The following is a 20,560-nucleotide window of genomic DNA, read 5'->3' on the forward strand; positions in this document are numbered from 1 at the left end:
AGGGGGGGTGAGAGAGAGGGAGAGAGAGGGGGGGGAGAGGGAGAGAGAGGGGGAGAGAGGGAGAGAGAGGGGGGGGAGGGGGAGAAAGGAGAGAGAGGGAGAGAGTGGGGGGAAGGGAGAGAGAGGGAGGGAGGGGGAGAAAGGGGGGAGTGAGAGAGAGAGAGAAAGAAGGAGAGGGAGAGAGAGAGGGAGGTTTAATACTCATCATTACATAAACCATTGTCTAGAAAATTAAAACATAACACTAATGTCTGACAAGGCTCACACCATTACATTACAGCTTAAGCCTCTCCTCCCGCACTTTAAAAACCCAGACATTCCCAACTTCACCGTGGAATGTGAGAGGGAGGGAATAGGCGAACAAGACACAGTTCAAATCAGACTCGTGACATAAAACACTACACCTCACTACACTTTCCTTAAGACACAAGGGACACAGAAAGAGAAAATCTTTTCAGGTGCTGTGCTCCTCCAAGGAACGACGTCTGCCGCCACCACACCCACAGCAATCCAGACTATTGTCATCTGTGGACCCCTGATGGTTGAACGACCTGCCAAGTCCCATCAGAGTAGGGGCACCTTCTCTCTGTCTTAAAAAAAAACTCTTGACGACCCAACTCTTCTGAGGGTACCTCCTCTCCTAGCGCTTCTGACAACCTCACACACCTGATGCGTCCCTACCGTGCACTTCATTCTCTTCCCTCCTCTACCTCCTTCTTCTATCACTTCATTCTCTTCCCTCCTCTACCTCCTTCTTCTATCACTTCCCTTTCCTTTCTTCCCTCCTCTACAGTGTACCTCCTTCTTCTTCTCCTCCTACCACACTTTGACTAGTACTTATTGTAAATAAATGTCAAATGTACATTTCCTAGTAGTATGTTTGATGTCTGGCCTGGCCTGAGGGTCTGTGCCTCACTGCTGATAATATTGTTTACACTTTGATCCACCAGATCTTACAAATGTGCGAGATCACAGTATAGCACAACACACACTTACTTTGGCAAGACCAGGATCTGGACGATAAAAATGCAGAAAAATATGAGGCAGGCACATGTGACGTAGTACTTGAAAGCTGGTAGAGTGGTTGCTCTGTACTGTGAGGGACAAACATAGAACACATTTACTTTGTAGACTTGGAGGGCCAACAAGTTCATATTCACATGTCACATGGACTAGTGTGTCCATCAGAGACATACAGTGCTCCAATTGTCTATCCAGAACTTACATCGACAACTGCTTCAGATTGCATGCTTCAGATTGCATTTTGCATCATTCTGAAGCATGTCTATGAGTCAGGAATGCTCTCTGTGCTCTGTATTTGTGCATAATGCAAAATGATTAAACCTGTGAATTTATCAGTTTCTCTGATGCTGCTATTTAAGTATTAAGTATTAAGTATAGTATTAAGTATATATACTTTTTTGATCCCGTGAGAGAAATTTGGTCTCTGCATTTATCCCAATCGGTGAATTAGTGAAACACAAACAGCACACAGTGTACACACAGTGAGGTGAAGCACATACTAATCCCGGCGCAGTGAGCTGCCTGCTACAACGGCGGCGCTCGGGGAGCAGTGAGGGGTTAGGTGCCTTGCTCAAGGGCACTTCAGGTATGTAGGTATGTGAGTAAAATAGGTATGTGAGTAAAAGTATATAGGTTTTGTTTTATTCTATCAACTACTGACAACATTTCTCCCAAAATTCCAAATAAAAAATATTGTGATTTAGAGCAGAAAATGACAAATGGTCAAAATAACAAAAAATATGCTGTGTTTTCAGACCTCAAATAATGCAAAGAAATCAAGTTAATATTCATTTAAACAACACAATACTCATGTTTTAACTTAAGAAGAGTTCGGAAATCAACATTTGGTGGAATAACACTGATTACCGGTATACAACAGTTAGAACCTGTTCCGACTATTTATTAATTTCTGATTGGATAAGAGGCATTCCATGAGTCATCACGAGTGGGAGAATCCCAGCACAACCCCACTCAAGACTTTTTACTGCTAGTAATTACTCTGTGTATGGCATTGAATTATCCAACACAAACATTCCATTCATTTGAAATTTTGCGAGATCATCTAAAGTGAGGACTTTTTATGCTGGCAACGCATTTACAAATGAGTTATAAAGGTTATATTTGCCTTTATTCATTTAGCAGACACTTTTATCCAAAGCAACTTACACATATCAATGAAATTAAAGGGTAAGGTAACAATGGTGAAAGCCAGGGCTTGAACCCCTAACTTTTTGGGTTACTGCATGCTAGCCCTGCTCCTTATTCTAACTTATGAGTTTACAAATGCTTAATATGCTTAATAAATGATGAATTGTGTGTAGTTATTATAAAGTGTTAACGTTATTTTTTTATTCCAATTAGTTTTGAGGTACTACTAGCACTGTTTTGCCAGCTGGTCCCATTGCAAGAGGATAGTGATGATCACAGTAGTGGTTTTGATACTTTTCCTCGTTAAATAAGATTTGATTCAGGTGATCACCTAATCAGAACCTCTTGGCATCTCGGCATCATTAGCATACAGACGAGAATTGATTTTGGAGTTAGCCAGCATGTCCATATTATACAACATAATGTATTTAGGGTTGGACATGAGATTCTATGTTGGCTCTCAATATTCATGTAGAGCATGGGGCCCTATTATATGAACTTTGTAGTAGAGAGACTCGACAAACACAAATGCAATTGTGGACTGACTTGTAGGAATGGAACTGATATTTCTGCTGGAATTCATGGTGGACACCATGACATACCTCTTTCTCCAGTGTTTTGTTGTGGAAAAATAAAGATATTCGCTGAATGTCCTCAGATTTCAGCCACTGCCTGAAAAAGAGTTTCATTCAAGAAAAGAGAGTACTGATTGATGGGTTGGTTGGATAATTGGTTGTTTTGACTGACTTAATGATTCATTGATAATGGTTCATTATCTTCATATTGTTTATACTTGCGTAAAAGGAATAGAACTTACTTCTGTGAATTGATTCCATCAAATGTGCGAATCATTCTCTCATTAAATTCCTCTTCAAAGCGCCTCTTCTGTGACTTTGTTCTGATTAAAACAGGTAAAAAACTATTAAAGTCTCATTGTGCATTTCTAATTACATTTAGCTTGCAATATATTTCTTCCCAACTCAACTCCATGGCAACACATCAACAATATAGTCTTCAGCACTATTAATAGAGAAATGCCATGGCAACTTCCTTTAAAGACAGAGCTCTCCAAAGCTCTCCAAAGCATAAGCAAGTCTAATTAAGGTATCTTGTCTTCCATGGTTATGCATCTCTGCATCTTTTTGCACGTGGGCAAGAGCTGTTTATGGATACATCTAATCCTGCATCAGTCTAAACTCTAAAAAAAGAGTTTTTTTCTAAAAGGAGTGAGGCGTGATAGGCAGATGAATGATGAGTGTTGTTGTGACACAGAAAAGCAGGGAGAACTCATAAGCACATTGGTACCTCTCTGTCCGCCTGCGGAAATGGTACTGTCCCATTGGCACATCCTGGATGAAGGGAAAATAGAAAGGGTGCCATGAGGAGTGAGGAGACAAGAGGCTACATCAGGCAGGATGAAACTGAATTGCAAGCATAGGCTAGCTACAAGGCTGCCCAAGAACTGTTTACTGTTTAATAAAAATGTCTTTTGCTGGCTCTTTTGATGATGAAATGAAAGGACAGAGCTTCTTCAGAAGCCTCATGGGAAGCCATGGCAAACAGGCCCTGATGAAAAGCCTCTTTATGAAACAGCTCCAGTGGACAGATGCCACTGGATAGACTACATTCCAGATCAGGGCCAGATTTGGGCCTATAAGAATCCAGTGCACTTCAGCCGGTGATGAACACAAAACTTGTGCAATAAGTGACATTAGAGTATCATTCGTTTTTAACATGGTTATTAACAGTAGGAACATAATTAATGGTTAGTTAACAGCATGGTTATAAACAGTAGAAACATAATTAATAGTTTGTTTATTACATGGTTATTAACAGTATAAATATAATAGTATATGGTAGTTAAATTGGCTGTCCTCATGGAGTAAACAGTAACACAAGACCAGGTAAGGTGACCATGACAACACTCACAGCAGTGTTGATCTTGCCATTCTCATTGGTCATACTGTCCCGGTGATGGAGATTGGCAAAAGGCTTGGCGGCGCCCCAGGACTCGAGGTAGCGGGTCATCCGGACCGACGCCCGCATCTTCGCCCCTTCCAGAGTATGCCGAGGCCTGTAGTGGTGCTGTGGGCTCCGCCTCTCAGCCTGCAAGTGGGCGGAGCCAGTAGAGAAAGCTGTCTCTCTTTGATGCATTTCATTCATTGCCGATTATTTAAATTATGGATAAATTCTAGACGCAGCGTGTTGCTCTTTAGCTGTAATTCTATGTGGTGAAAGAATAGAACATCATCTGCAGCAGAATCCTAAGACATCTTAGGACAATATTTATTTTAAGGACAGTTGTGAAAAAGTACACATTAGAGCAATAGTGTTTCATTTAATTCCTTAATTAATTTCTAATTATTTTTTAATTCTTTAATTAATTTCATTAATTAAACATACACGTTTTGATGTTTTCTCTCATTAATCCATCAGCAGGTCATATGGAACACCTGCAGGTACAGACTAATTAGCTAAAATTCCTAACTTCAATTGCTTTTACTAACAGACTAACTGGCATCAAATTACATCCATGTATTCATTTATTTGTCAAAAATGTTTAACTATAAACATAACTAAATAATACATAATGTCCTTGTTTAATTGTAACCACACTAGTGTTACATATCAGATGCTTGCTACTAGAATCAGGTTGTGTGGACACAGTATGTTGGCACATTATGTATACTGATTATTAATGGTTTGTAACTTACTACACAGACATCACTATGCTCTGAGTAAATCCTCCAATGATTTCTCTGAGGAGAAGGTTATGTACCTTTGGATTGATGACAAGGTAGGTGCTAATGCCATGTTCCTTTAGGTAAGGCTCTCTCTCCTGTCCATCTCCTGGCTCCACCTTGTAAGCTCCGTTCAAGTGCTCCAGCGTGACAGAGGTGATGTGGACCCGCCTGAACAGACATGTCAGCACCATCCCATCATCATCATATGTCAGAATTGTCACATCACCATCACAGAAACATCAGTACCATCACATTGTTATCACAGATAATTGAGCATCGTCAGATCAACTTCATGAATAAGTGAGTACTGTCAAATCATCACATATACATCAGTACCGTCACATCATCATACGAGATACAGCAGTACCATCACATCATCATTATAGATATGACAACAGAAGACTGGTCTATTTTTCAAATGTCCACACCACATATGCACTGCCCCCACATCGAGTACAGTCAGTTTTCATTGACTAAGGTGAAAGTGTAGTGTTACATGCCACTTTGCAAATGTTCCACAACTGTTCCATGTTCTGTGGGTGGTGGTAGCATAGTGGTTAAGGAGCTGGGCTAGCATGCAGTAGCCTGAAAAGTTGTGGGTTCAATTCCGGGCTTCCATCGTTATGGCCTTGAGCAAGGCCCTAAGTTTGTCCGGGGACAATGTAGTCCCTTGTACTAGAATTGACATATGTAAGTCACTTTGGATGAAACTGAAATTTGGACGGTGTCTGCTAAATGTAAATGTAAATGTTCAATGTAGCCTGGCCTGAAGCATGGAGTATAAAGTGAGCCACATCATAGAGATAACTTACCCAGGTACGCCTCCAGCCTCCATGTGATTGGCCAGTGTCACATCATGTGACCAGACATCATACTGCCATTTCTGCAGGCCAATGACTCCACAGAGGACGTTTCCTGAGTGGACGCCCACACGCATGTTAATGTCCACCCCTGTGGCATCCCGTACCTTCCTGTCAGGGAGACGAAAAGATTCACAATTCAGATTCACAGTGACATAAAAACATATTTGAACGAGTTTTATACACAGAGATCATCAAAAAGCTGTATACTGGGCGGTGTTCAATTGGATCTACTATTATTTACTTATAGTGCGGTAAATCTTTATTTTCTATTCATGTTTGCAGTTGCTAATTAGCGTGTGGCAATTATTTTGCATTACAGCCCATTGGTCTTGATTATTATTGCATATTGCTAAGGGGTTCTTAGGTCTTGACACTGGGGAATAAAGAAAGTATACTGCAGTAAACCATTATTAATATATACTACAGTATACGTCAGCACCATCACACTATCATCACAGATAAATCAGAACTGTCACATCATCAAATATATATCAGTTCTATCACATCATTATCATAGATATTTCAGTACCATCACACTATCATCACAGATAAATCAGCACTGTCACATCATCAAAGATATATCAGTTCTATCACATCATCATCATAGATATTTCAGTACCATCACACTATCATCACAGATGAGGGTTATTCCATATCAATTTTGTCCAAACAGTCTCTTATGTCCTATGACTATCATATGGAAATTTCCACCGGATATTATAGATAGACACGGACTAGAAAATTGCACTAAATGCCAATATTTTATGTGTACCACTTTTTTTTTTTTTTGTTTAATTCCTCTGCTTTCTCAACGAATCCTGGTCTTGACACTGGGAAATAAAGCAAGTAAAACACATACTACTGCGATACTGTATCTTGTCATAAAACTGAATCCTCCATAGCTCCTGCTGGCCCACTGCAATTAGGCTAATAGCAACCCATGAGGAGACAAACAGCTGCATAGAGAAACAGCAGTAAGTAGCTGCAGGGCACTAAAGCAACTTCTCTCTGATCCAAGTCTAGATTAGTGTGTTGGTCTCTGATCCAAGTCTAGATTAGTGTGTTGGTCTCTGATCCAAGTCTAGATTAGTGTGTTGGTCTCTGATCCAAGTCTAGATTACTGTGTTGGTCCTCCATGTCTGGGCTTGTTTTTCTCCTGTTCCAGGGCCAGGACCCCGACCACAGGCTAAATGTGAATTAGTGAAACACACTCAGCACACAGCGACCACACAGTGAGGTGAAGCACACACTAATCCCGGTGCAGTGAGCTGCCTGCAACAACAGCGGCGCTCGGGGAGCAGTGAGGGGTTAGGTGCCTTGCTCAAGGGCACTTCAGCCATGCCTACTGGTCGGTGTTCGAACTGGCCACCCTCCAGTTACAAGTCCGAAGCGCTAACCAGTAGGCCACGGCTGCCCCTCTGTGTCACCACACAGAAGATTATACATACAGAGCAACTCTTTCAGAAACTCTGCAGGACAACTTGGCTTTCAAACACGAGCAGTGGTTTGTAATGGATGTCTGGCAGAGCACAAATAAGCATTAATTATGCAGGATACACACTTCAGAGATTGTTTCTCAGCGCTGATTCTCATTCGTGTTGCCAAACACACTATCCAGTGAGGCTGCGGCGGCAACCAATCTGGTATTCCCAGGCAGCAATCCTGTCTTCCAGAACAGTCTGGGTGTAATGAGACACGCCAGTGCCACTCAGAATCTGTGTCTAGCATCGCCTGTGATTAGCACTGACTCAGAGACTAATCTGGCCTTGATATGGCACAGATAATAACATGCTTCTCAGCAACAAGATAATCTGGACTGTCAAATGTATCTCCCCGTGCATCAGTGGCCTAGTGCACATACACATACAATATTTGTGAATTGTTGGAGTACTTTTCATGCACTTATCTGTAAATGATATTGTATTTTTGCACTTCAGATGCTAACTGTACTTCATTGGCTTTGTATCTGTACTCTGCCTGATGGCAATAAAGTTGAATCTAATCCAATCTAATCTAATCTATGCAATATTCCAATCTGGTATTTCTAAACAGTAGGTCGTCTTAACTGCTGGCCTTCAGCTAAACCTAGATGAGGCAATGCATCTGGTGTGAATCCATGTTGGATCCTGGCCGGGCACATTCCCTGCAGCCACGCAGCGCATGTGTGTGGAGGATATAGCAGGATACTCTGATGCTGAGCTGATTTGGTATTCCAGGCCAGCAGCATTGCTGCATTGATAGCTTTGGGAGGGGATGCTGCGGGATGTTGACTCAGAGTGGCATTGGTATTCCAGAGCAGGCCAGACAGGCCCTTAGCGTTGCAGAGGGACATCCGTCCCAGTCGCCCAACTCCCCACGACAGCAGCGATAAGCACACACACACACACACACACACACACACACACACACACACACACACACACACACACACACACACACACACAGACACAATGGGCGTTGTTGGTAGATTGCTTGTAGTTAGTTGAGAAGGCAGCTCCACGACAGCAGCGATAAGCACTGCTAAATAATGCGTGGCCTGCCCACAGCCTCTGCACTCTATCAACACACAGACCTGAGCTGTCCTGAGCTGATCGTCTCTGATATACTGCAGCTGCCTGGAGAGGTTGTTTCTCAACAATTAGATTTTAAAAAAGATACTTCAAGCAATTATGTGACACGATGTTTTGGAGGTTGCGGACATAAGCGAAGCTTTGGGCTTGAATGGGGTAGATGTGGGCAGGAGTGTGAAGGGAGAAACACAGTTTCCAACAGAGAAAACACAGACTAGTACCTTCCCTTTCACTCTGTCTGTGCTGCTGGGTACCGAACCACAGACTCCTCGACACACCTGACCCTTCCGCACCTGACCATTCCGCACCTGACCGTTCTGCACCTGACCCTTCTGCACCTGACCCTTCTGCACCTGACCCTTCCGCACCAGACTCTTCATCAGTATCACACAGCTTGAACACATTGCTGGTCTCTTCACAAATCTCAGGCAGTATATGTATTACTGTATGCCTCCACCTCAAACCAATGTGCTATGCATTCAGCAAATGTCTAAATCCCATACGCTGTCAACAGAATGATATAACTATACAGCCTCCCCACTTCATTTGTAGCCTTGGACAACCTCTACTTTCCTTCAACTCTCCAGTGTTCCTTCCTAGTGCTGTTCAACCCAAACTAAAGGCCTGTTTTGGATCACTGTAGTAACACCAACCCAGTGTTTACTTAACAGGGAAATGTGTTCAATTTCAGCATGCCACACCAAGCTCCCCCTTGAGCTCATTGTCAGTTATAACAGTCAATCTCCAGGCAACAGCAATACGAGTACTTAGACCATGGAAGCTTTCTTTTGTTGGAGCCAAAGTCTTATGTATTGATCTGATTTAGCACCATTTATTGCTGGTTTCCAAAAATGTTAAAAAGCAGTAGAAAAGGTAACAATCGTATATGTAATATTTCATATCTGATTTAATATTTTTCTATCAGCATAAACAGGAGGGGCTTACTTGATGGCCTCACACATGTCGAGTCCCATCTTCACGCAGTTCTTGGCATGGTCAGGCAGAGATTCTGGCAGCCCCGACACACAGTAGTAACAGTCCCCCAAGATTTTAATCCTCATGCAGTCATTCTCCTGAAATGTGCACACATCACACACCAGGTCATGCCAGCTGTGTGTGTGTTTTAACACCTCAATTAATCAATGACAACATACAATGAATTTGAGGTCTGTACAGTGTAGCTAAACCCGGGAGACACGATGAATGAAGAGTTTGCTTCCAAAACGCTTTATCCTCCATTATAATGAATTTTCATAAATCATTCTTTTTCATTTTGTTTTCCAGGTAATTTCATTGTAACTGCAATTTGATTATTGCTATTTGATTTATCTTTACTCAATCAAAACAACACAACTGCAATTGTATTGATATTACCTGAAATGCACAATTAAATTCCATTTATTATTAATGTTTTTAAAAATGGAGATATAGCGTTTTGGAACCAAATTCTTCATATGCATTAAAATGAAATAATTACAAACTCTTCTATTATAAATTCATACAGCGTTAGCTGACTGCATTATAGGACACTAATGAAAAAAAGAATAATAATAAAGCAACAGCTGACCGATGCCTCAGCTGTAGAGGTGCATGTTGAAGTTTAAAGTGTGTTGATATTGTAGCTGTTAGCTGTGGTAGTGGAGAGGAAATGCCTCAGGAAGATTCTAGTAGCTTAATAAAGCTGTGATCCATTCTGTCTGATGTATTTACTCAAAGCACACTGCAGACTTCACTGGGGGGGAAACCAACAATGTGCATATCCACTCAAGACCTCGGGTATTTCATATTTGCACTTTAGTGTTTTTTGTCGGTTTCATCAGAGAGCAATGTGAAAAGTGGAAGAAAATAAAACCAGATTTATAGCCTGGGTTTGGGGGAATCCTTGAATGGCAAAGCCCATAAGAACAGCTTCTGCAATAGCTTTCCATTAAAATGGAAAAACTGTAAAACCTTCATTTAGCTTTTTTCACCTATCCCTGAGCACGAACAGCAAGCACTCTATGTGGTCTGCATGCCCTGAATCCAGTAAAAAAAAAACACTACATCTGACAAATGTAGTCCCACTGCTCATTCCTGCTGGAGTCTTTACCCTCAGGCTCTTCTTGTACTTGATGCAAACTGGGGGAAAAACATTCATTGTTCACTCAATGTAATTGTTCCTGTTCCAGTGGAGACATTTCATGTAAGAGCCCAATGCAATTTTTAGAATTTGATCCACCTCTTTTGTTCAGCTTTTGTTGAGCTGAATCTGTTCCGCTTCTATTCCACGTGTACTTACAAAGATATGTCTGGACCCCATGACAACCAATTCATTCGCATGCACATACATACACACACCACACACACACACACACACACACACACACACACATGCGCGTGCGCACACACACACACGCACACATGCGCTCACACACACACACACACACACACACACACACACACATGCGCGTGCGCACACACACACACGCACACATGCGCTCACACACACACACACACACACACACACACACATGGCGCGCATACACACACACACACACCACACACACACACACACACACACACACACACCTGTGCAAGCTGGTCCCATAGCTAGTACATACCTTAGCGATTTGGTCAAATTTCCCAAACAGTTCATTCAGCATATGTACCAGTTCCCCTGGTGAACAATCAGTTGCCAGACGTGTGAAGCCAACGATATCAGCATAGAGGATGCTGTGAATTCAGACAGACAGACAGACACACACGCATACATAATGAATTTAGACTTTTTAAGACTAAACAAGATTTTTAGCTAGATAATTATTCTGTCATTTGACATTAACTATTGTTTAGCATTCTATAAATGTATACTTTATTTGTATTTGTAATCTCAGCATCATTGAAAATGAAGACATTGAGGTACCCTGTAGGTATTCCCAGGCATGAATGAATGAATGAGTGAATAAGTATAAGTATATATTGTCTTTTGATCCCGTGAGGGAAATTTGGTCTCTGCATTTATCCCAAGGGCACTTCAGCCGTGGCCTACCAGTCGGGGTTCGAACCGGCAACCCTCCGGTTACAAGTCAGAAGCGCTAACCAGTAGGCCATGGCTACCCACTGGTGAATGATTATTGATTTTTGAGTGAATGAATGAATGAATGAATGAATGAATGAATGAATGAATGAATGAATGAATGAATGAATGAATGAATGAATGAATGAATGAATGAATGAATGAAAAGACATAATTATCAATCCAAAGCTATAGGGAACTAGACTGGCTTGCACCAAACCAATTCAGTTGAAAAATCAATTGAGAATAGACCCTTCTTGACCCTTGTGGTACTATTCTTATTTCTCTGTGAAAGGGGTAATAAGGCAATGAGGGTAATATAGTAATTAGGGTAATATGCGCTTATTGCACTATATATGCATATAAATCTAAATAAATAAGTAAATATGAATAGACTACTAAACATGAACAAACCGTAAACTTCAACATGCATTATTACACTTGTTTTTTTCTTATTTTGAATGTCCATGTTTATTCTAGTATTGCAACTAAAACCTGAAATGTAGTTTACACAAACGTATTGTAACACATCATACAGAGGCTAATAGACAACAGCGTCCAGCAATGAAGACGCACCAGCGCGAAGCTGCTAGCGAAGTCCAGCGCGGAAGTTAGCGATTAAAAGACACACCAGTAGGGAGCTGCTAGTAAGGTCCAGCGCAGACATTAGTAAAGAAGGCGCACCAGTGAGGAGCTGCTATAAGGTCCAGCGCGGATGTTAGTAATGAAGAGGCACCAGTGGGGAGCTGCTATAAGGTCCAGCGCAGACATTAGTAAAGAATGCGCACCAGTGAGGAGCTGCTATAAGGTCCAGCGCAGACATTAGTAAAGAAGGCGCACCAGTGGGGAGCTGCTATAAGGTCCAGCGCGGATGTTAGCAATGATGCACCAGTAATGAGCTGCTAGTGGGGCAGCCGTGGCCTACTGGTTAGCACTTCAGACCTGTAGCCAGAGGGTTGCAGGTTAGAACCCTGACTAGTAGGCACGGCTGAAGTGCCCTTGAGCAAGGCACCTAACCCCTCACTGCACTACCAAATTTCCCTCACGGGATCAAAAGAGTATATATATATATATATATATATATATATATATATACATGTATATATACATGTATATATATATATATATATATATATATATATATATATATATATATATATATATACACATGTATATATATATATACTTATACTTATACTAGTGAGCCCCACACTCACCTGACATTGATGTGTCTCTGCACGTAGAGGTTGTGGAAGTTGTTGGTGTTCTCCACCTGGCCAAAGTTGGGGCCCTGGAGGCGCTGGATGATCTCAGCCTTCATCACCCGGGCAATGTGGGCCGGCAGCAGGGACAGGAGCAGGCGCTCCTGAGGGCAGAAGAAACACAATGGATTGCACTCATTAAGGTCCTATCATGGGGGGCACACCACATCACCACCACATCCAACCTGATTCATTTTCCGATCCCATCCTATCCCATATCTCTCTCTCTCTCTCTCTCTCTCTCCCACTCACTTCCTGTTCTGTCATAATAAAGGCACCCCCCCCCCCCATATACATATATAATTAAGATTTTCTCTTTATCAATATGTTTGTTCTGACTGAAAATGACACTGCCACATGCCAAAAGATTGCAAGACAATGTGGTAGAAACATGGAATCAGAAAAGTAACAGAAAAATAACCATAATCTTTTTTTTTACATTTTTATGAAAAATGGTGTGTCCAAAATTATTCATACCCTTTTTAAATAATCAATGAAAACATCTTTATTTGCCATCACAGCTCTCAAAATGGTTCTTATAATACCTACCAAGTCTCTACATGTCTCCACAATGATTCTAGACTGCATCCTTTTAGCAGCAATACAGGTTTTTAGGCAGGAATGATTCTTTTCTATCACTCTGGCCTTGTGCTCACTTTTTTGACAGATTGAGGTCTGGACTCTGGCTGTAGGATGTTTTTCAACCAGGGGGGACCTGGTGACCTTCTCAAAGTAAACAGTAACACTAAAACAAGGGGCTACATTAAGATCCTGTAGGAAAAGATCAGGCAGTGAGACAAGAGACCTACCGCAATAGACGGCATTGGACTATTAAACCTCACAATGATCCCAAACATACAGCCAAATACGTTTCAAAATACCAAAATGCTTCTTTTTTGATTCCATGTTTTCCCACTCACACTCATGGCCACACGTTGGATCTGCTCTGCTCTTCTGGTCTGAATGACATCTCTGTCTCTGGTTCCATCTCTGGTGTCTCTGACTATAAGCTCATTGAATGCCGTTTTCATATGATCTCTCCTCCTCCCTCCTCAGAGAAAACAACTATCACAGGTCGTAACATCAGATCAATTGACCACAGCATGCTTGCTGCCTCTATACAGGCCTCGCCGCTGTCTGACCTGGACGAGCTCTCGTCCGCGGATAACCTGGTTGCTATGTACAATGACACCCTGACCAGCCTGCTTGATAGCTTAACCCCTGTCAGGACTAGGCTTGTACCAGCAAACCGTACATGCCCCTGGTTCACCCCTGAGCTGAGGCAACTAAAGGCCGCTGGCCGCCGTTTTGAACGGCTATACAAGAAAACTGGCCTTACAATTCACTCCATGCTCTACACCGAACATATTCAGACATATAGGGATGCACTCAATGCTGCCCGCACAAACTACTACTCATCACTCATAACCTCCTCCATGCCAGGCCTTTTTACACTTCTTTGATGATAAAATTAGCCAAATCTACCACTCCCTCAACCCCAATGCTATTTCTCTCTCTTCTTCTCCTCCTTCTCTGGGCCCTCAGCTCTCTCATTTCACCGCTACTGACTCCCTCACCATCACTGACATCATTACTAAGTCCAACTCCTCATCGTGTCAGCTTGACCCTGCCCCCACCCCTCTACTTAAAGCCTGCTTCACATCCCTATCTGAACCCATTACATCGATTGTTAACACCTGCCTCAACTCTGGTGTGGGGCCTGCTGCCCTAAAGACTGCTGCAGTTATACCCATTCTCAAAAAACCTGACTCTGACCCTACATCACTAATAAACTACCGGCATATCTCCAACCTCCCCTTCCTGGCCAAGGTACTGTAAAGAGTGGTTGCCTCACAACTACACACCTTTCTTAACCACCACGACCTGTATGAGCCCTTTCAATCTGGCTTCCGCTCATGTCACAGTACAGAGACTGCCCTTCTACACATAGTTAACAATCTCCTCCTGTCGGCTGACTCACTTAACTCACTTAACATTCTCATCCACTGACTCACTTAACTCACTTAAGCTTCTCATACCACTGCTATGCAGACGACACACAGCTCTATCTGTCCTTTCCACCTGACGACCCCCTGGTTTCAGCACGGATCTCGGATTGCCTTTCAGACATAGCTACATGGATGAAGGCACACCACCTCCAGCTGAACCTCTCAAAGACTGAACTGCTGGTCATCCCAGCTAAACCTACCATACACCACGACATCAACATCAAATTTGACTCCCTGTCTGTTTCACCGACCAGGACTGCAAGAAATCTAGGAGTTGTTCTTGACAACCAACTAAACTTCTCAGATCATGTTGCCTCAGTCGCCCGGTCATGCCGTTTTGCACTCTACAACATACGGAAAATCAGGACTTACTTGACTCAAGATGCTACCCAACTTCTGGTTCAGGCAATAGTCATCTCACGACTCGACTACTGCAATGCCCTCCTGACAGGTCTCCCAGCCTGCGCAGTGAAACCACTTCAGATGATCCAGAACGCGGCGGCGCGCCTGGTCTACAACCAACCCAAAAGGGCACATGTTACCCCGCTGCTCATCCAGCTACACTGGCTACCTATGGCGGCCCGCATCAAATTCAAGTCTCTAACGCTTGCCTACAAAGTAGTCTCCGGATCTGCTCCCACCTACTTGAATGCCCTCATACAGACTTACACTACCTCCAGACCGCTGCGCTCCTCTGACGAACGACGTCTAGCTCTACCACCGGTACGCTCAAGCCAATCCAAACTTTTCTCATCTGTTGTTCCTCGTTGGTGGAACACACTGCCAGTTCCTACAAGGGCAGGGACATCCTTTTCCACTTTCAAAAAACTCCTGAAGACCCAGCTCTTTAGAGAACATCTACTCTCATAGCAACACTTACAAGTCTTACTGATCCTAGCACTCACCAGCCGTTTTAAACTGACAAGTAACTGTTAAAAACAGCACTCACCGACGCACTTATTCTTACTGTACTCTAATGTCTTTTTTTTAAACTGTCCTAAAATTGTGAGAATTGTTCTAAAAACTTACTGTTTACCATGTTGTTAGTCGCTTTGGTTAAAAAGCGTCAGCCAAATGTAATGTAATGTAATGTAATGTAATGTAATCCTACTTGACCTTAGTGCTGCTTTCGATACCATCAACCACAATGTTCTAATCTCCCGTCTGTCTGCTATTGGTGTTTCTGGCACAGCCCTCAATTGGTTTCAGTCATACCTCACCAACAGAAAGCAGTTTGTAACACTTGGTCCACATCAGTCCCCCAAGTCCCCTGTCACTCGTGGTGTCCCCCAGGGTTCTGTACTTGGGCCCCTCCTCTTTCTCATATACATCCTCCCTCTTGGCTAGATTATTCGCAGCCACGGTCTCAACTTCCACTGCTATGCAGATGACATCCAACTCTATCTTACCACTCCCTCTCCCTCTGACCCCCCACCACGCTCCCTCACTGACTGCCTCTCTGACCTAAAATTATGGATGCAAAAAAATTTTCTCAAGCTCAACACAGACAAAACTGAAATTCTGCTGATTGGCCCTAAAAGCATCCTCACCAAATCTCCCCATCTCACTCTCAACATTGATGGCTCATCTGTCCACTCCACCCCTGTTGTTAAAAACCTTTGCATTCAGCTTGACTCCACCCTTAGCTTTGATCCTCATATCAAATCACTCACTAAGATTGCTTTTTTTCACCTCCGTAACATTGCCCGCCTCCGACCCTTCCTCTCTGCTAGTGATGCACAGACTTTGGTTCACTCTTTCATTATGTCCCGTTTAGATTACTGCAACTCACTTTTCCTTGGTCTCCCCACTAAAACCCTTCAAAGACTACAATATATTCAAAACTCTGCAGCCAGGCTCCTCACCCATACCAGACGATCAGCACACATCATTCCCATTCTCCATCAACTCCATTGGCTACCAGTTCCGTCCCGGATCAAATACAAAGTACTACTACTCACCTTCAAAGCCCTTCACAACCTTGCTCCCCCCTACATCTGCGACCTCCTGACCCCTTACACTCCTTCCCGCTCACTCAGATCCTCTGACCAAAACCTCTTGGCTATCCCCTGCTCCAGACTCTTCACCCTGGGTGGCAGGTCCTTCAGTGCCTTGGCCCCCAAACTCTGGAACTCCCTCCCCCAACCTCTTCGTGCCTGTCCTTCTCTTCCTTTTTTCAAAGCACATCTCAAGACCTTTCTGTTTAATGATCACTTCTCCTCCACACCAAACACATACTGTAGTTCCATACAGATAACTTGTCTTTGTTGTATTGTTTTGTTTGTTTGTTATTGTGTTTCCCTGCCTTCCTACTATGTAAAGCGACCTTGGGTTTGAGAAAGGCGCTATATAAAATAAACTTATTATTATTATTATTATTATTATTATGTTTCTACCACTTTGTCTTACAACCTTTAGCCATGTGGCAGTGTCATTTTCAGTCAGAACAAGCATATTGGTCAAGAGAAAATGAACATTACAACATTAAATCAATATTTGGCAGGGGTATGAATTATTTTGTTCTTAACTGTATATATTGAATGTTAAGATCTTTAGTTTGGTTATGTCTACTCTGTGTAGGAGCTTAGCAGGGTTGGGTAGTAACGGATTACATGTAATCTGGATTACGTAATCAGATTACAAAAATCAAGTAACTATAATCAGTCGAGATTACAATAAAATCATTGTGTAATCAGATTACAGTTACATTGTTGGGGATTGCCTGATTACATTTTATCATGCAAAAAATGCAACTTTTTTATGATAGCCTAGCTATCTTTTAATTTGACAAGCAGTTCATTCGGATGTTCACTTTTTAGACTTTTTTAAGATATAGTTAAGAACAAAATTATTCATACCCCTGGCAAATATTGATTTTTCTCTTGACCAATATGTTTGTTCTTACCTACAATGACATGTGCACATGCCAAAAGGTTGCAAGACAATGTGGTAAAAACAGGAAATCAAAAAAAATATTTTTATCTTTTTTAAAAATTTTATGAAAAATTGTGTGTTCAAAATTATTCATACCCTTTTTAAACAATCACTGGAAACATCTTTATTTACCATCACAGCTCTCAAAATGGTTCATATAATACCCACCAAGCCTCTTCATGTCTCCACAATGATTGTAGGCTGCACCTTTTTAGCAGCAATCTGGGTTTTGAGGCAGGAATGACTATTTGCCATCACTTTGGCCTTGTGCTCACTTTTTTGACGGATTGAGGTCCGCTTTAAAATGTTGATATTGTTCTCTGTTAACCATTTCTTGCCTTGTTTGGCTGTATGTTTTGGATCATTGTGTGGTTTAATGGTCAAATGCTGCCTTTTGGAGCAGCCATGGCCTACTGGTTAGGGCTTTGGCCTTTGGGCTTGCCAGTTCGACTTCACTAATTCACGGATTGGGATAAATGCAGAGACCAAATGTCCCTCACGGGATCAAAAGATATACTTACTTACTAACTTACATAGGCTACTATTGGGGCAGGTCTCTCGGCACACTGCCTGATTTTTTCCTCCTAATCTTAATGTAGCCTCTTGTTTTAGTGTTACCGTTTACTTTAAGAAAGTCACCAGGTCCCCCTGGTTGAAAAACGTCCCAACATTTTTTCACCCCCACAATTGAAATGGACATAGTGTCATTTGGGTTTAATGCTTCCCTTTTTTTATGCCAATCTCAGGCCATGTCCCTGGGTCAAAAAAATCCAGCGAAAGCTAAATTATTTGTCCAGGTGTGCCCTTATAAAGGTTAAGCTGAGTTGTGCATGTTTGGAGAAGAGTGGAGAAAAATAGAATGAGAATTCTTTTCAATTCTGTGGTGGTGTCTTTTACTTAATGGGCATATTTATTGAAGTAATCTAAAAGTAATCCTAAAGTAATCAGATTACGTTACATGTTTTTGGTAATCCAACTGATTACGTTACTGATTACAAAAATTGCCATGTAATTTGTAGTCAGTAATGGATTACATTTCAAAGTAATCTGACCCAACCCTGGAGATTAGTGCAAGAATGAGAAGCAGCTGTTCTATTGAACTACATATAGGGCAACATAATGGAGGTAAACAGTTCTATTGAACTACATATAGGGCAACACAATGGAGGTAAACAGTTCTATTGAACTACATATAGGGCAACATAATGGAGGTAAACAGTTCTATTGAACTACATATAGGGCAACACAATGGAGGTAAACAGTTCTATTGAACTACATATAGGGCAACACAATGGAGGTAAACAGTTCTATTGAACTACATATAGGGCAACATAATGGAGGTAAACAGTTCTATTGAACTACATATAGGGCAACATAATGGAGGTAAACAGTTCTATTGAACTACATATAGGGCAACATAATGGAGGTAAACAGTTCTATTGAACTACATATAGGGCAACACAATGGAGGTAAACAGTTCTATTGAACTACAAAAAGGGCAACATAATGGAAGAACACTGTGGTAGCAAGATGGCGGATCTGTTCTCTATTGGAGCGTTCTGCACGGCCACTCCAGTTTAGAATAACATGTGCTTATTAGGTATTAACAGTGCATAATAAGCAGTTAACAATTCATTACTAACAGTTAGTTAACTGTTGTTATCCTTTAAGTTAATAAGCAGCCTTTTAAGTTACTTACAAGCATATTTGTTAACAGCTGTAAGTGTTAACAAGCAGCTTGTTAATGCTTGTTAATGGTGTATAAGACAGAGGTGGATAACTAATACGCTTACTGTATACGACTTTTCTTACCTATTTGTAGTAAATTTTGCAGCCCCCCCAATCTAAAGAGAGGACCATGTAGCCTATAGAGCCTATATACAAGCCCAACCTTCTATCTCTCTATATACTGTATCTATCTATCTAGCTTGGTTTAGCTGTGAGAAATGCACCTTCAAAATTGCTGCAGTGATCAGGAATCGAACCCGAACCTAGGCCTCCTGCGTTAGAGAGTGCATCGCTACTTGTTGAGCTACACTACTATTCCTGTACTGCTGATGAAAATGTTCATTTTGATTCTATTTACACTTACAACTGTTAACAAATATGCTTGTAAGTAACTTAAAAGGCTGCTTATTAACACTTACAAGCTGCATGTTAACAGTTAGTTAATGTTAGGTGTTTGTGTCTGTGCGACCCGTTTTTAGTTTTTAGCTTAATAAAAATGATACACATAATAATTTTTTTAAACTAAGATTCATTGGCCTTGACTCATTTTCTGTGAGGAACATAAATCAGAAAACATTTTCAATGAACCCCCCCCTGCATACCCCCCCATAACATTTATATTACACACAGGATGTTCGGGTCCACTGGACCCGGTACTAGTTAAAGTGTGGAAATCATAGGTCCTGTGTCTGTGTGTGTGTCAGTGTGTCAGAGGGTTTTGATGGTGATGCAGAGCAAATAGTTTTAGAAAGTGAGATTAACATTTCTGAAAATTCAGACTCCGACACCGAGTTTGAAGAGGAGGATAAGCATCAGCCAGCTCAGAAACGTAAAAGAGCCTCAGGACTAGCCCTTCAGCCGCCAGGACAAGCCTGCGAGCAGCCAGCCCCAGGACCATCCCATGAGCAGCCAGGGCCAGCCTGTGAGCAGCCGGGACCAGCCCGCAAGCAGCCAGCCCCAGGACCATCCTGTGAGCAGCTAGCCCCAGGACCATCCCGTGAGCAGCTAGCCCCAGGACCATCCCGTGAGCAGCTAGTCCAGGACCATCCCGTGAGCAGCTAGCCCCAGGATCATCCTGTGAGCAGCCAGGACCAGCCCGCAAGCAGCCAGGACTAGGACCATCCTGTGAGCAGCCAGCCCCAGGATCAGCCCGCAAGCAGCCAGCCCCAGGACCAACCTCTGAGCAGCTAGCCGTTTGACTAGCCCGTCAGCCTACTCTGAAA

General features: G+C 42.2%; 1 protein-coding gene across 1 annotated transcript in view; it reads right to left on the reverse strand.

The window, feature by feature from the left end:
* Window positions 1-20,560, reverse strand: part of adcy2a (adenylate cyclase 2a) — an 83,738-nt gene that overhangs the window by 17,214 nt on the left and 45,964 nt on the right. The window contains 10 exon segments of the mRNA XM_042107909.1: window positions 997-1,094; window positions 2,775-2,844; window positions 2,990-3,070; window positions 3,478-3,521; window positions 4,102-4,278; window positions 4,952-5,084; window positions 5,729-5,887; window positions 9,295-9,422; window positions 10,950-11,061; window positions 12,622-12,770. Of these exon segments, the coding sequence (XP_041963843.1) occupies window positions 997-1,094; window positions 2,775-2,844; window positions 2,990-3,070; window positions 3,478-3,521; window positions 4,102-4,278; window positions 4,952-5,084; window positions 5,729-5,887; window positions 9,295-9,422; window positions 10,950-11,061; window positions 12,622-12,770 (1,151 nt within the window).

The sequence above is a fragment of the Alosa sapidissima genome, chromosome 10 (genome assembly GCF_018492685.1).
Source record: "Alosa sapidissima isolate fAloSap1 chromosome 10, fAloSap1.pri, whole genome shotgun sequence".
Classification (NCBI taxonomy): domain Eukaryota; kingdom Metazoa; phylum Chordata; class Actinopteri; order Clupeiformes; family Clupeidae; genus Alosa; species Alosa sapidissima.